This window comes from Eubalaena glacialis, chromosome 19, assembly GCF_028564815.1.
Source record: "Eubalaena glacialis isolate mEubGla1 chromosome 19, mEubGla1.1.hap2.+ XY, whole genome shotgun sequence".
Lineage (NCBI taxonomy): Eukaryota > Metazoa > Chordata > Mammalia > Artiodactyla > Balaenidae > Eubalaena > Eubalaena glacialis.
This window is the reverse complement of record NC_083734.1, coordinates 19,790,299-19,806,253: the sequence shown is the minus strand read 5'-3', so window position 1 is coordinate 19,806,253 and position 15,955 is coordinate 19,790,299. Positions and strand designations below refer to the sequence as shown.

At 48.8% G+C, this 15,955-nt stretch overlaps 1 protein-coding gene across 2 annotated transcripts in view; it reads left to right on the top strand.

The window, feature by feature from the left end:
• ASIC2 (acid sensing ion channel subunit 2) overlaps positions 1-15,955 on the top strand; it is a 1,044,166-nt gene that overhangs the window by 962,332 nt on the left and 65,879 nt on the right. For both annotated transcript variants that reach the window (XM_061174981.1, XM_061174980.1), the window contains exon 2: positions 1,093-1,243. In XM_061174981.1, coding sequence (XP_061030964.1) covers positions 1,093-1,243 — 151 coding nt within the window. The remainder of the gene's footprint in view (positions 1-1,092; positions 1,244-15,955) is intronic.

Here is a 15,955-nt window from a genome sequence, read left to right as displayed (position 1 = left end):
ATTTGGCTCCACCCACCCACTCACTCACTCATTCATTCATTCATTCATCCATCCACTTGACATATATTTCTGGAGCACCCCCAGGTGCCAGGCCCTGTGCTAGATTCCTCGATGTACATGCAGAGGTAGTCCCTGAACCCATGGAGCTTCTCTTCTAGTGGATTCTCGTGGACTCAGATGGGGAGAGGAGGATGGGGCAGGCAGAGAGCATCATAGGAAACTGGGTGTGGAGGGAGGGCCTGGATCTTACTGTAAGGGGGATGGGCAGTCCTGGTGGATTTTAAGCACTGGCTTAATATAATAGGTTTGCATTTCTGAAAGAGTGAGCCACAGTGAACTTAGAGGATGGGCTGGAGAAAGTTGTCTGGAATCCGGGAGCCTAGCTAGGAAACTGCAGCAGCCCAGGCAAGAAGTGATGGGGGTCCTAAGTTAAAGCAGTGCAGAAGAGAGAAGGCAAAATTCAAGTCGGATGTAGAGACAGTGTTGACGAGCCCCGCCGGCTAATTGGCCTGGGGGTGAGGAAGAGGAAGCGTGGGCCGCCACTCTGAGGGTCTGGCTTGAGCCCCTAGGCAGGTGGCAATGCTATTCCCCGGGACATGGTGTACAGGAGAGCCATCCAGTGGGGCACAGAGGCTGAGGAAGATTTGATCCCATGGGGACATGCTGAGTGTCGGGAATCCATGGGTCCCCCTGAGGTCATGCTTAGCAGGCAGTGGGATCAGTGTGTCTGGAACCCAGGAGAGAGCTTGGGGCTGGAGACGCAGATGAGAGGGTCAAGAGGATACAGATAATGCTGGACACTTGAAAGGCACGTTACTGCACAGGGCGGGGGTGTGGTGCACAGAGGGAGAAAAGAGCAGATCCCATTGCAACAAAAGCCCAAGGGTGTCCAGATGTGTTCTTTGATGCCAGAATCCCACTTGGCAAAAGTCAGGCCATGAGCCAGGGGTGAGGAATCATTGTCCCCAGGAGGGCTGATTGTGACGGGCAGTGGGGACTCTAGCCTGCTGTTGGATTTCTGGGGTCTCCCCAGTCTCTGGAGCCCAGTCTGAAGTCACCCATGTGCTTCTCTCTCTCTCTTCTCTCCTTCAGGTGTTTACAAAATATGGGAAGTGTTACATGTTTAACTCAGGCGAGGATGGCAAACCTCTGCTCACAACAGTCAAGGGGGGGACAGGCAACGGGCTGGAGATCATGCTGGACATTCAGCAGGATGAGTACCTGCCCATCTGGGGAGAGACAGGTGAGCTGGGCCAGGGACTGGGGCAGTGGGTGATGGTGGAGGGGTGCGGACTCTGAAAGACGTTTGCCTCAGGTGGGCTGTCTTGGCCCACCTGGTGAAGGACTGCTTGCTCTCCATCAGGCGGTTAGTGACATGACAGTCAATGGTGAGGATGTCCCTGGTATGGACTGCAGTGATGCCCTGGGTTACCTTGGATTTCACTAGGTGAGAGGGGGCAGATGATGGAACCACTGGAAAGGGAAGGCAGGGAGGATGAGAGGAGGCATGGAGGAAGGTTGGAATTAACAAGTATGGATGGGGAGGTAGGTGGCTTGGTTTCAGAAGAGGAAGGGATGAACCAGCCCCTTCCTCTTCCACCATCTTGAATATCCCAACCCAGCTACCAGGCCCAAGGGAAAGGAAAGCAGATCCTCCCACTGAGGGAAGGTGGAGAGGCTGCTGGAGAACTGAAGGGCACAGACACAGGGGCCTGGCACCATGGCTGCCCGTGTGTACAGTCCCCAAAGCTTATTTCATGCATCCAATTATTCATTTATTTATTCAGCAAACTATTCATTAGCCACGTATGCTATCTCAGGCTTTGCACAAAAATAAGGACATTAAATTGAAAAAGACCAAGCCCTTGATCACAGCCTAGAGGAGGAGACGCAGAATCCAGTGGGACGTGAGGGTCCCCTGTGCTGCAGCAGGACGGCGACCTTCGCCTGGGAGGAGGGAGGGTTCAGGGAAAACACGGGGTACTTGCACAGGGTCTTGAGATTATCCTGGATTATACAGGTGGGTCCTCATAAGAGGGGTGCAGGAAGGTCAGACAGAGAAGGCAACGTGATGACGGAAGCGGAGGTTGGAGTGATGCGGCCAGTAAGCCTAGGGGTGCTGACCGCCTCTAGAATCTCAGCAGGTGGAGAGAGTAAAAAGGTGCCCAAGCGTGGGACCCTGGATGCCAAGGAGACCCAAAGTGAGATTAACGCTGGGTTCAGGGCGAAACGGGGGGGAAGGGGGAGGAGGTCTAGAGATGGGCCTGGGAGGGCCCACAAAGAGGGATGAAGGGAGAGAAGATTCCAGCAGGACAGAGGCTTGGGCCCTCAGGTTGGAGCTGAGGAGGGGTTGGAGGCCAAGCAGGCTGGCCCTCCTTCTTGCGGTCCCCACCCCGTGATTCCTGCAGCCCATCCCCCCAGCCCCCATTCTGAGGTCTGGCCCTCACCAGGCCCAGGCCCACCCGGCTTCTGAGGGCAGCGAAGGCCTCCCCCCCCGGGACGACTACCCGCAAACCCCGAGCTCTCCGCCCTCCACCGCACCAGCCCTCCCGGCCCCTCTTGTCTGAGCATCCCACGGGGGAGGGGTGAGCAGGGCCACTCACCTCACATTGTGGTCACTCCTCCTGCTTCTGCAGCTGGACGGTAAAAGGGCGCCGCACGATTCGTTCCAGTACTATCTCTGGCAGCTCACCCCTGGCTCCATGCCCTCCAAGCCCAGTCTGACCCTAGTTGAGCAGACGCGTCATTGATCCCATCCACTTTCCTGAATTCAGTATCCCTTGGTCCCTCTCCAGCAAATGTGGGAGATGGTCCCTCTGGGACCATAATAGTCCTCCCTCCTGGCCTTCCCCTCACCGCAGCCCTGCGTGGTAGGAAGGGCTCCTCATCCCCGTTTGCCAGGGAAGGAGGCTGAGGTTCAGTGACTTCACCCAGGCCACCCAGCCAGGCCTCCTGAATCCCTACCTCCAGGCTTCCTCTATGGTACCTTTCTTCAGGCTGATACATCACCATGCACGAGCATGTCTTGGAGACTCTGGTCACCTTAAAGCTGCTCGTCTCCTGGGCTGGTGGCGGGGTGAGCCTCACGTGGGTGGGAGTGAGGTCCACACACCTGCTGAAGGATGAGAGGTGGGCTCTGGCCGGTGAGGGATGCTGGTCCACAAGGCCACCTAAGGAGGCACGGCCACATCCTGCTGTTTGCTCATTGCTCCCAAGGGCTGGGGGCACAGCCAAGCCTCTCACCGCCACAGTCCTCGGCGGGGAGGAGCCTTCCTAACCTGCCAAGCCGTGTGGCTCCACAGATGCCATCTTGCCTCCTTTACGTTTCCACTTCCTCTCAATCCCCAGGCAAAGGAGCCTGGGTCCTTAGAGGAGATATTTGGGTGATGATGGAGAAGAAAGAAATTGAAAGTTGGCTGTTGAGGGAGTGGCCACAGACAACTTGATGACAGAGGCAGAGCAGGAGAGGAAAGTGGCTTTACAGAGTCAGACCGAAGATCAAACCCGCAGCCCTGCCTTTATCAGCCAATCAGATGAGAGCTGTCTGCAAACTGTAAACAGTGGAGGGTTGATAATGGCAACCAGTAGATGGGAGGATGGTCAAACCCATCCCAGAGGCAGAGACTGTTCCAAATATCTCATACCTATACAAGGGTCCTGGGGCACCTTATCGTCTGGATGTCTCATTCTCAAAGCAGAGCCTTTGGCACATTCTTGCTTCACCTCTCAGAAATTTAAGGAAGCAGGGAGGGAGCCACACCTCCAGGTGTAACTCTGACCTAAAGGATGGACCTTTGGTGCCAACGAGTGTATTAGGAAAAGGCACCCTCTTTGGGTGGACCCAACCCTATGGAGTCATGCTTAGCGAGTAGAAAGTAACTATGAAATTTATCAAAAGTGTCCTTTCCTCTGGGCTGACAGTGCCTCCTTGGTCAAACATCCTTGTGCAAGGCAGCCTGGAAATATGCCATTTTAAAGAAGGCAGGCTCAGTCACACATGGACCTTGACAGTATGCCCCCAACTCGGCCCTATGGGCTGTTAGGAGTTTCAGATGTTACATGTTGCAGGAATAGAAAGGATCTGGGGAACCCTGGTTAGGCAAAGTTAAACACATTAATTCGTGCGTGACAGGAATTCTTCAATGCACTACATTATAAATCTCCAAGATAGAAATATTGCATACACCATTTATTTCCCCAATGCTTTTGACCATGGAAAACCTTCTTTTTCATGGAGGAGCTCACAAGATAGAAAAAGGACAGAAAAGCTGTCCTTGACTACAGAAGTGCAGATTTCATGACCAACGTTTTTCTAAAGGAAATTAAATTGAAGGCGGGTGGGAGGTTGTTAAAAATGAAACTCTGTGTAGATGCCTCTGAGTAACTTCAAAGATAAAAGAAATAAGCAGTGGGTTATCTAGGCTGCAAATGAGAAAAACCAGATTCAAACAAGCCTGGGCATAAAAGGAATTGTATTGCACGTGGAATCCAAGGCAAACTTCAACAACCCAGCAGCAGGAAGGCAAGGGTGCATCATCAGAAACAACTGGAACCAAGGGCATGAGCCTCCTCGATCTCTCACCCCTTCTCTCACCTCTCCTCTTTCTAAACTGCTTTATTCTCTCTCACTAGAGACAGGCTTTTTCCACACATATATCTTTTCACACATAGTTCCCAACAGATATATATTTTATACATCCTGCCACCAGTGAGAGACCATTCTGATTCTCTCACTGATATCCTATTTAAAAAGAACAACAACAAAACAAAAAAAACAGGGAAGGGACTCATTGGTCCAGCCAGTCAGGTGCCCCCCCCCCGGACCAATCAGTGAGCAGGAGTGTGTTCATGGAAGGACATGGGAGCCCTGAGGGAGCTGGGTTCCCGAGACTGTCCTGAGAATGGCCCTGCTGGGGGAAGAAGGGGCAAGGGTGGGGATGGGTTACATCTGAGAGAACCAGAATTGGTGTGCAGGGAGCCCTCTAATGAGCTTGCATTCTAAATAGACAGGCTCAAATTTTATATCCTTCATTCATCCTGATGTAGAATACACTTTGTAATCAAGTAAACTCTGCCTTGATGTCCCCAAGTTCTAATATTGTGGGAAAATGAATATGACATTATATTTTTGAGCAAAGGAATTATTTTGAGAGTCAATGCTCTAATAGAGGTCAATGTCTTGCCCCATATTATCTCCCCAGCCTCATCCCCTTCACTCTGTCCCCTTGTTCACTTGGCAGTAACCACTCTGGCTTCCCTGTAATTCCTTGTACACTCCAGGAAAGCTTACCTTCAAGCATCTGCATTCTCCTTTCCTTCTGCCTAGAATTCCCTGCTCGGACCCACATGGCTTATTGCTTCACCTCCATCAAGTCTTTGCTCAGACATCACCTACCCTGACTACCCTATTGAAAATTGTACCCCCGCCCCACTCCTCACCCCTCCTTATCTGTTCTGCTTGTCCTTTGTTCCATGTCGTGTGTCACCTTCGAGTATACCATCCTCCTCTATTGAAACACATGCTCCAAGAGATCAGGGATCTTGGACTGTCTGGCTCCCTGACATATACCAGGGCAATAAATATTTGTTGACATATCTGTTGAGAGAGAGAAAAAATTGCTGTGTTTTGCACACTGATGGGGCCAGGCTGAGGGAGAAACTAATATTAATGAGTAGCTACTATGTACTGTGAACATTCTATCCCATGAATCCTCCAAGTGACCCACCTAACGAGGTGTTATCCTCACTGAAAAATAAAGAAACTGGAGCCCAGAGAAGCTGAGGAAGCTCCCCAAGAACACACACTTCACTAAGTGGTTGAACCAAGCTGAAAACCCACGTATGGACCCAAAAGCGATTCTCCTTCCACTATATTCCTTTAATGTTCAAAATGTGATTGTAAAGGCACTGCCATGAAAATAGCTCAGAAAAAAAAAGTTCCAGTGACATCTTTGGAGACAGAATGGCATATAATGATAGGTCTGTTTCTGTTCTCCTTTTCTATTTTTTCCTCTTTTTTTTTTTTTTCCATAGCAGAATCCTTGTATTGAACAAAAGCTTTAGCACAGCTCCAATATATAAAGCAGATAAAGGTAGAGCTGCTCTGGTCCAGCTGGAGATGGGGCCCCCAGTTTGATTTCTCCATACTCACTGTGGCCGACCCTGAGACATTCCTGGAGGAACCCTAGGACTCCAAGGAACCCAGCTTGAAAACCACTGAATGGGCAACTGGTGTTATTGGGAATGAAAAGCGCCCATTGGTCCCATGGTTGTGTACATCCCAGAGACCAGCTCTACATCCCTCCCCCTTCTCCTGGCGTAGTGAAAGGAGTCCATGACATGCCCGCTGAGCTCCAAAGCTTCAGGGAAATTGACAGTCTAGATTTCTGGTTGGACACAGTGGAATGAACATAAGTATGTATGGAGGCTCCCTCCACAAACCTCCCCTAAATTGCAATCAAGGATTTTTTTTTAAGAGTATAAACCCACAAGGACGAAGAAGGTGGGTGAGAAGACAGTAGTAGATGTCAGCAAATTTTTGGAAAATGGACAGCAGATGGTAACTGACTGGGCAGACAAGGCTGAAAGATCAGGCTCTGCACAGGGAAACCAGTTAAAGTCAAACGATTCTCACCATAGATGCCCCCCTCCTCCCAGAAAGTATCAGGGATTGGAGGCATCAGATACTGTTGACGACAGGGTTGAGAGGTGCAGGTAAAACTAGGAGGATTAGTTAAAAGTCTATAAAAGGAGCTGTTAAGTCCCCCAGATATCCTCCCATGGCCCAAAGCAGCCCAATATCTCTCTGCACCCCAGCAAAAGATAAGATTGAAAAATAGACAGGCTCTGGGCTGGGGGAAACCAGGCAAAGCTGAGGGCACGGGTGAGGTGCTGTACAGAAAACAGGGAGATAAGGTGAAATTCTGCTTACTGAGTAGTGAGACCCCCAGCCAGACTAATCTGCCTCACCCACCCCCAACCAGAGATCTGGGGAATCCCTTCCTGGAGACACTGACAAGCTCAAGAGAAAAGATTCACAGAGAATGACAATCAGGAGTCCCCACACAAACCTAGTTAGATCACCCTAGGGTGAAGTCCCCTGGTAAGTCTTCCCACACACAAGGAAGACTGTCCAGGCTCTAAGTACCAGTTGGGCTTCCCTGGTGGCACAGTGGTTAAGAATCCGCCTGCAAATGCAGGGGACACAGGTTTGAGCCCTGGTCCAGGAAGATCCCACATGTGGTGGAGCAACTAAGCCCATGCGTCACAACTACCCAGCCAGCGCACCTAGAGCCCATGCTCCGCAACAAGAGAAGCCACTGCAATGAGAAGCCCGTGCTCCACAAAGAAGAGTAAACCCGGCTCTCCACAGCTAGAGAAAGCCCGCACACAGCAACAAAGACCCAATGTAGCCAAAAATAAATAAATAAAATTTTTAAAAATAATAAATACCTCTTAACTATGAATGGAGAGTCAACAAGCCAAGCATTTGAGGGGAGCCACTAACAGGGAAGGAACCAAAACCAAACAAACAAAAAAGAAACGTTGAGGAAATAGAGATAATGGTTAATGGCAAAAAGCTCTAGAGCCCGGGTTCAAATCCGGCTATACAACTTACTAGCTATGTGACCTTGGACAAGTTACTTAACCTCTCTGAGCCTCAGTTCCATCACCTCTAAAATGAGAATAATATTATTATCTACTCTTTAAGGTTGTTAGGAAGATTGAAATGAGTTAATATTTTTGAAATACTTAGAAAAGTGCCTGAATAATATTAGGCACTATGTATGTGTTTGATAAATAAAAAATAAGTATGGGAAGCAAAAGGAAACATCAAACTATTTTAATTAAAATTCTCAAGAGATAAGAGATAATATGAATAATGCATTCATAAACACCAGCTATTAAAATAGGATACTATTAAAAAGTAACATTCAAAGAAAAAGTTTTTTTAAAAAAACCTCCTGGAAATTAAAAATATTATTGCAACCATTTTTTTAAACCCACAGAAGCTTTGGAATTTAGGAAATTGCCTGAAAAGTAAAACAAAAAGACAAACAGATGGAAGATGGGAAAGAAAAAAATATGAACATGAGAGGATAAATCCAGAAAGTCCAACATCCTACAACTAGGAGTTCTAGAATAACAAAAGTGAGAGAGTGGAGAAGAGGATGTTGCCAAAGAAATAAAATAAGAAAAATTCCCAACTGACCCACATGATTTTCCATATTAAAAGAATTCACTAAGTCCTCTAATAAGTGGCAAAAGAACCAGACCAAGATGCATCCTTGTGAAATTCGGCCTCATAGAGATAAAGAGAAAGTTTTAAAAGGTTCTGGAGAGAAAAAAAACAGTCACATACCTAGGATCTAGAATCAGAATAGACTTCTCCACAGGGGTAGTTGAAGCCAGAAGACAATGGCAGAATGCCTTCACATTTGGGGCAGGGACGTAGGCGGGGGTGGGAATCCTTCTTGTCTAAGATAGAACTCTATATCCAGCAATCTACAAATGAAGTATGAGGGTAGAATTTGGTTTCAAATATATTCCTATATATATATAATATATTCCTATATATACATATATATGATAGCATTTAAGTTCTACTCTCAGCAAATTTCAATTATATGCTACAGTGTTATCAACTATAGTCACCGTGTTTTACATTAAATCCTCTCACCTTATTGATCTTTTTTTTTTTAACATCTTTATTGGAGTATAATTGCTTTACAATGGTGTGTTAGTTTCTGCTGTATAACAAAGTGAATCAGCTATACGTATACATATGTCCCCATATCCCCTCCCTCTTGCGCCTCCCTCCCACCCTCCCTACCCCACCCCTCTAGGTGGACACAAAGCACCGAGCTGATCTCCCTGTGCCATGCGACCTTATTGATCTTATAACTGAAAGTTTGTACACTTTTACTAACCTCTCCATTTCCCCCACTCCCAGTCCTGGCAACCGCTTTTCTGCTCTTTCTATGAGTTTGACCTTTTTTTTCCCATTTCTGCTATAGATACAAGCCAAACAAACCAAAAAACAAAAAGGAAAAAAATAGGAAAAACAAAATAGTTTCACAAGGAGGAGATCAAAAACGTTATACACGATAAGGCTGGGGTGTGGGCAATACTCACGTAGTCATAATTATGTAATAGCTGGATATTGACTTAACCAAAATATCATCTAAGCCTATATAGGAGGGTGAAAGGCAAGGGAATATGCTAGGATACTTCATAGAAGGAACCTACACCCTTAGCTCCCATGGTAGAAATTCAGTAGGTAATATTTTAAAATTTTAAAAACCAAGAAATAACTGCCAAGCAATTGATGTCCATGAAAATATGAAAGTCAGTACCAGAAGAAACAGCTCAAACCATTGAGAGTAGTAGCCTCCGAGGAGTGGGACTCGGCGGGTGGGGAGAGGTAGAGCAGTACCATCTGGCTTTTTAAATGATGTACATGTATTGCTTTGATAAAAATTAAAATTAAATTAAAAAGTGATCATAAAATTTCCACGTAGCTGGAAGACCTAAGCAGCTCTCAAGGGTAGCACGGTTCCCAGCCCCCATCACAAATGGGACATAGCAAGAGTGGATGCAGTTGGTTGCTATGGTTTCCCCAACACCTCTGCTTCCAGGAAAGACTCTTGTCCTAGTGCCTGGTACCGAGGACCTCCCCTGAGGGAGAAGTGCCGGCTCTGGACTGAATTCTGCGAGTCTGGAGCTCAGGAACATGCTGTGTGCGGCCAGCTGCGATTCTGAGCTCACTCTCAGAGTGGGCCTTCATACTGGAGAGGTGGTCTCCGCAGGTGCCAAGGAATCTGGAGGAATGATGCCATAAGTCAGAAGCACCGCTGGAGGCAGGCATCCATTAATTCGCCAAAAGAAGCCTGACTTCTGTCATTCTGAGAAGACCTGCTGAATGCACACGCCAAGTGCCGTGCAGAAAATATACGTGCTTCAATTAAAACTCCCGGCCCGGTAGGCAGTGGTCTGAGGGGACCATCTAGGAGGTGGATGAAACAGACCCACCTCAGAGCTCACGTCTTCCTATCCAATAAATTGCCAAGAGCACCTACTATGTGCCAGGCACTCAGGGATACAGGTGTAAGGCCCAGTCCAGGTTTTCAAAGTGTTCACGATCTAGGAACCATCTCGAGGCCTCCTTGTATGTGCGAGATGGAAATTCATTGATCCAATAGCTCTCACGTTAAGTGCCTTGAGGAATGGCAGACATTTGCAGTCTGCTTGGGAGACATGTAAACAATGATATGTCATCAAGCGCTACGAAGGATAGAGGAAAGCTGGGGTGCAAAGGAGGGGATAATCAGTTCTGGAAGGGAGGAAAAAGGTATCTCGCGGTGGGGGATGGGTGGCTCACAGAGGAGATGACCATCGGACCTACTCTCAGGCCTGTTTGCCAGGTAGCTGGGCAGTGTATGGGAGTCAGAGGAGGGTGTGGGTCATAGGGAGGTGAGATGCCAGGCAGAGGGAGGAGAATCGGGAGCAAACGCCAAGGACAGGCCCAGGTGTCCTGGGGTGGCTGGATCCAAGGGTGAGACCTCGGGCTGGAGAGGTAGGCAGAGGCCAGGTAACCACAGGCCTGGTATGCTCTGGTCCAGCATAGATGTTCTCCTGTGAGTCCTGACACCCAAAGTGTGGTCCTCCCACCAGCAGCATTGGCATCCCCTGGGAGCTCATCAGAAATGCGGGAGCTCATCAGAAATGCAAAACCTCAGACTCCACACCGAATCTGCCTGGTAACAGGATCCCCAGTGACTCACATTCAAGTATGAGAAGCTCTGATCTAGACCACTGTTTCCCACCCTTTGGAAATACGAGGATGCCTTTTTAACATCAAAATATTTCTCAGACATCACTCCCACATGAATGCTCTCATGCTTTTCACATTTATTTATTGAAAAAATATTCAATATCAGGAAGTTGCTATGAATTCAGTAATACTTTGAATGAGTTTGAATTCTATAGACACATCACAATCTACACACAGGATCTGTTCAGCAATCTGGTTATACCTAAGTTCTGCTGTCAGTGTGTGTCAACAATTTTTATCAATAGAATCTTAATCATCCACCAACTTCCCCCATAGTTTCGGAGACATGGCACTTTCTCCTGCACATCGGTTGCCCACCCAGACTTATCAGCTCTCTTAGCAAGTAATTTATGATCTCTGAGCCTGAATGAACTAGGGAAACTCATTATTTAAAGGATGCTTGGAATAAATCTTTGTGTAATGAGCCTAGACCCAACTCCACACTCAGCGCCTTCACTAATGTATGTTTTGTAAACGTTTTGTTTCACAGAAGTGCGTTTAGTGTGACCACACTTCTCTGATGCATAACCAAGACCTAACGTTAACTATCTCCTGTGCCAACATGGGCACATTACTCTCCAGTATAGAAGGTACATCACCTGCATACTGTCCTTTGATCCTCACACACTCTTGTGATATAAACAGGGCACTGCTAATCATTTAACAGATGAACCCGCTTAACAGATGTGGTAAAGCAAGTCTCCAAGATGCTGAGCGACTTTCCCACCATCTCATGTTTAAGTATTGGAACTAGGACTTGATTCCATAGCTTCTGATTTGGTCCTTGGTTCTTTCTACCGAGAGCTAGTGTTCCTTAAAAATGAAGAAAAAGAAAAGGAAAAAAAGGTTGCTTTGGATAACACTCAGTTCAACAGAGGGTAACAGGTTATAGGGTCTTTAAAATGCTAGTGTGTTTGAGGCTCTGCCAGAGGGGGCTGGGATTTGCAGCCTTCACCCAACTTTTGTGGCCGCTTGATAACATCTCCTGGGTCATGAGCCGTTGGTGAGAACACTTTGCTACCTCAGGCTGTCGCCCTGAACAGACATAATTGCAGCCCATCCAGCAGGGGACACAGCGTTGATCTTTCTTCCTCCAGAAGCCCAGCTCACCTCAAAATGTCACCCAGGAGCAATCAAGCGTGAGGGTTGCCATCTCCGTGCTGGGTTCGGATTTTCTCACCTAGGATGCTGCTTAACTGGGCCTGTCTGTGAGGAGCAGGGCAGAGAGGGAGGACAAGAGATGCCTCGTCCATTTTTAGCTAGGCAGCAATTTGTGGATTCTTTGTGCTGTCTTTAGAAAAATCAACCTTTTCTGACTTGATGTAAGTGCTGAACGGCCACATCTAATTTTTTTAATCTGTTTTTCCGGAAATTTAAATGAGATGCAGTGAGGTTGGAGACTTGTACGTGATCCCCAGCTCGTAGAATTTTAGAGCTAAAAGTAACCTGCGAGATCAGCCATCCTTTGCAAGGCTCAGAGAGGCAATATAACTTGCCTGAGGTCACACAGCTATTAAGGGGTAGGACTGGGAGTCAAACCCAGCTCTCTGTGATCTCAGAGCTAATGTTTTCTTTTATATACTTCCCTGTTCTTCTTTCCACGGCCCCACCTTGGGCCTCCTTGGATTCATGCCATGGATTTCTCTGTGCAAGCCAGGGGAGCATGAGGGACCAAGATGGCACCTCTCATGGACCACCCAAACTGCATGTGCAGTCAGCCTGGTAGAAATACCAGGGCTCTCAAGGGCTAGGGCCGTGGCCCCTGTCATTGTCACTGTCAGACATTCAGTGAGATTTCCCTTGATCTCTGAGATGAGAGAACGCAGCGTTCATCCATTACCATGTTCAAACCCATTCTGCATATTTTGCAGAAAAATGAGGCTCCAAGAGATGAAATAACTTGCCAAAGGTCACAGAGCTGGAAGTGACCTCACCCTGCCTGACCCCAGAGCCCCAAGCGTCTAACCAACTGTCCTAGGCGCTCTCTGATTCTGACCCCCCGAGTACAAGGGGCCTGCACGTCCACTGACTCAGAATGCCTGGTTCGCTCCTTTGAGAAAGGGGTGCTCCGTCTCTGGGCATAAGCCCCGCCCACCCTGGCCCCAGTAGGGGAGGTGGGAGCCCCCGGAACTCCATAAGCCATGCAGGGCAATTGGCTCTCCTGGGGGGAGGGGGTGGGCAGAGGGTCCCAGGCCCCTCCCCACAGAAGCCTGGGCAGGCCATGTACATCCCTGAGTGCACCTCGGCTAGTGAGGCCTTCGGAGATGAAGATGCACTGGGGTCAGCTCTGCTGGGGAAGGTTAGCATGAAAACAAGAAGGCTCCGGTGGTCATATCTTCAGATCTTGGAAGAAGGGGTAGAGCTAGAAACAAGTAAAATCTGTAAGCAGGCAGTTGTCAACTCAGTGCAAGGATGAACTCTGGAAACCAAGGGCTACCCTAGCAGGTAGTGAGGTCTCCATTCCCGAGAGGCTCCAACCAACGGCTGCCCTTCCATGGATGGTGAGGCAGAGAGGCCTCCTACTGCCTCTCAGAGGTAAGGTAGTAGATGCCCTCTGGGGGCTCTACCATCAGGATCCAAGCAAGAAATCAACAGCACCCGCAGACGGGGTAATACAAGGAACGATTAATGAAGGACTAGTCACAAAGGTGCGGGCAAGGCTTAGGGAAGGCAGTACTGATGGGGCGGTATCCTGAGCCCGGTAGCAGAGAGAGCCATTGCCATGCCTGGGAAAGGGAGAAAGAGCCCATATCAGAATGGAGCGCTCCCTCCAGGCCCTGAACCAGAGTTGTGCCCTTCCAAGGTGGCACACAGCTAACGCACAGGGACCCAGCAAATAGAATTGAGAGACTGAATATCCCAGCCTGACTCTCCCCTCTCCCCCAGTTTCCTACCTGGGCCCACCATTGGCTGAAGCCAACCAGCAGCTAGAGGGCAAGGGAGCCCAACAGGACACTTTATACAAGTGCAGCTCCCAGGGCAGAGAGAAGAGTGGAGAGGATGGGTAGGGGACAAACAGAGCCATCCTGCACTGAGACGCATCTCACCATATGGCTGGCCTCCCTCCCGCCCTCTCCTCTCAAGCTAGCTATCCCAGCCACTGTTACAAAGACAGTTTCCTCCAACCCAAGATTGCTTTGTACCAGCACATCCCTGCCTTAGCCTAGAAAATTCCTCCAGATTTTCAGAGACGCTTCTTTGCCTCCTCTTCAGTGTTTATTGCCTCTGCGTGCTTCCTGTAATTTGCAAAGATTAAAAATGTAAGCTTTTATTGTGATGTACTTTCCCTGCCCCATTATGCATTCTGCCCGTGGCTCCCCGACCCAACCTCCCTGCCCAGTAGAGCTTCCCAATCCTTTCTGCAGGCACAGAAAATTCTCCACAGGTAGACTTCACCTGGTGCCGGCCATGGCCCTGCTCCTAAAAAGGAGACTCTGGCTTCTGCAGGTTGAAGTCTCTTTACCACCCTCCTCCTGATTCGACATCATCTTTCATGTTACGCCGTCAGGGTTGCAGCTTGGTCGCAATTAGCAAGGGCTCCTAACGCTGTGTGTGTAGTAACTTTCCCGTTCTCTGTGCCCTCTCCCTCTGGGGCTTTGAATCCTGGTGTTCACGATATGTAAACAAATCCTTCACTGCACTGGGGGCCAGCACTCTTTGAAGCAACTCAGAGTTGAATCTTTTGGTGGTGAGAGGAATAGGAAGATGTGAACAATTCTGTCCAGCACCAATGGGGGTTATCATCAGGGCTGGCTTCCTGGTTGTGTGACCACTGCAGTCACACAGGCTCAGGAGGGTCACACTCTTGGTTTCATGCTTTACCACTGCTGTCTTGAGTTTCTCAATAAATTTTTAACGAGGTGCCCCACATTTTCAGTTTGAACCCAAACATTGTATGGGTGGTCCGAGTTCCTGTTATTGTTATTGTTGCTGCTGTTGCTGTTGTTTTCTGTGCAGCCCAGCTGCATGTCAGTGAACGAGACCTTCTGCCTTGTGCAACATGGGAGCAAGCCCGTCACTGGGTGACATGTGGCACTGGTATTTCCTAGGGTCCAGCCAGACCCTGGCAGACTCACAGCTGGTCAAAGGGCGGGGAACTCAGCAGAGGACACTCCCTCACTCAATCTGTTTCATTCAACAAGTAGTTATTGAGCTCTGCTCTGTTCCAGGCACCATGCTAGGGGCTTTAGGGGATATGACAATGAAAGAGATATTCCCTTTCTCCAGCCTCCACTCAGAACCCCAGGGCTATGAACCAGGACATCTGCTCCCGTGAAATAAACCACACCCCTAGTGGGGGAGGAAGAGTGACGAATTGCAAGTCAGAAGACCTGGCTCTTGGCCCCTGCTCTGCTCTTGACTTGCTGTGTGACCTTGGGCAAGTCAATTCCCCTCTCTGGACTGGATCGCTGCTGCCCAAATGTGTCTGGCCTCAGATAATTTGTATCAGAATCCCTGGGCATGCAAGTTTCCTGGGCTTCACCCCAGAGGGACAGAATCAGAATTTCTAGGGAGTGGATCCCGGGAATGGTCACGCAGAGCTCCGTATGTGATTTCAATGTGCATTCTAGTCTGAGACCGTTGGAGGTACGTGGGCGGAGCCTTTGGCTCTAACAGCCTATGCTTGATCACTTCATTTCTTCAAGTGTGTCTTCGTATTTGCACTGGTAGTGTGCCATGTCCGGGAAAGGCAGGAGCTGAGGGTGGGTACAGGGCAGGGACTGGAGGGGTGCTGTTATTCACTGTCAAACTGGAGAATTACTCCACAGAGGGGAGCTGAGGGCAGTTCTGTGAAGGAAGAGGAACTACCTGGAGATGAGAGAATAAGTGGTGCTTTGGGAAGAGCAGGGTCAGGGAGGATCTGGGGCTATAATCGTGGGCTGACTACAAATAGGCAGACCTCCGCTGCTCAGAACCCCACCCAGATCTCCTGCTTCTGGACAAGAGACCCCACAGGGGCACCTGCATAGGAAAGCGGGGTGCTCAAGCCCTTGTCACCCCTCCGAGAGGGCTGGGATCTGCTCACAGGTGACATTCTACAACTGCACTGCCCAGTAAGGTGGTCACCAGCCACATGTGGCTACTTAATTTTAAGTTTAATTAATTAAAATTCAATTGGAT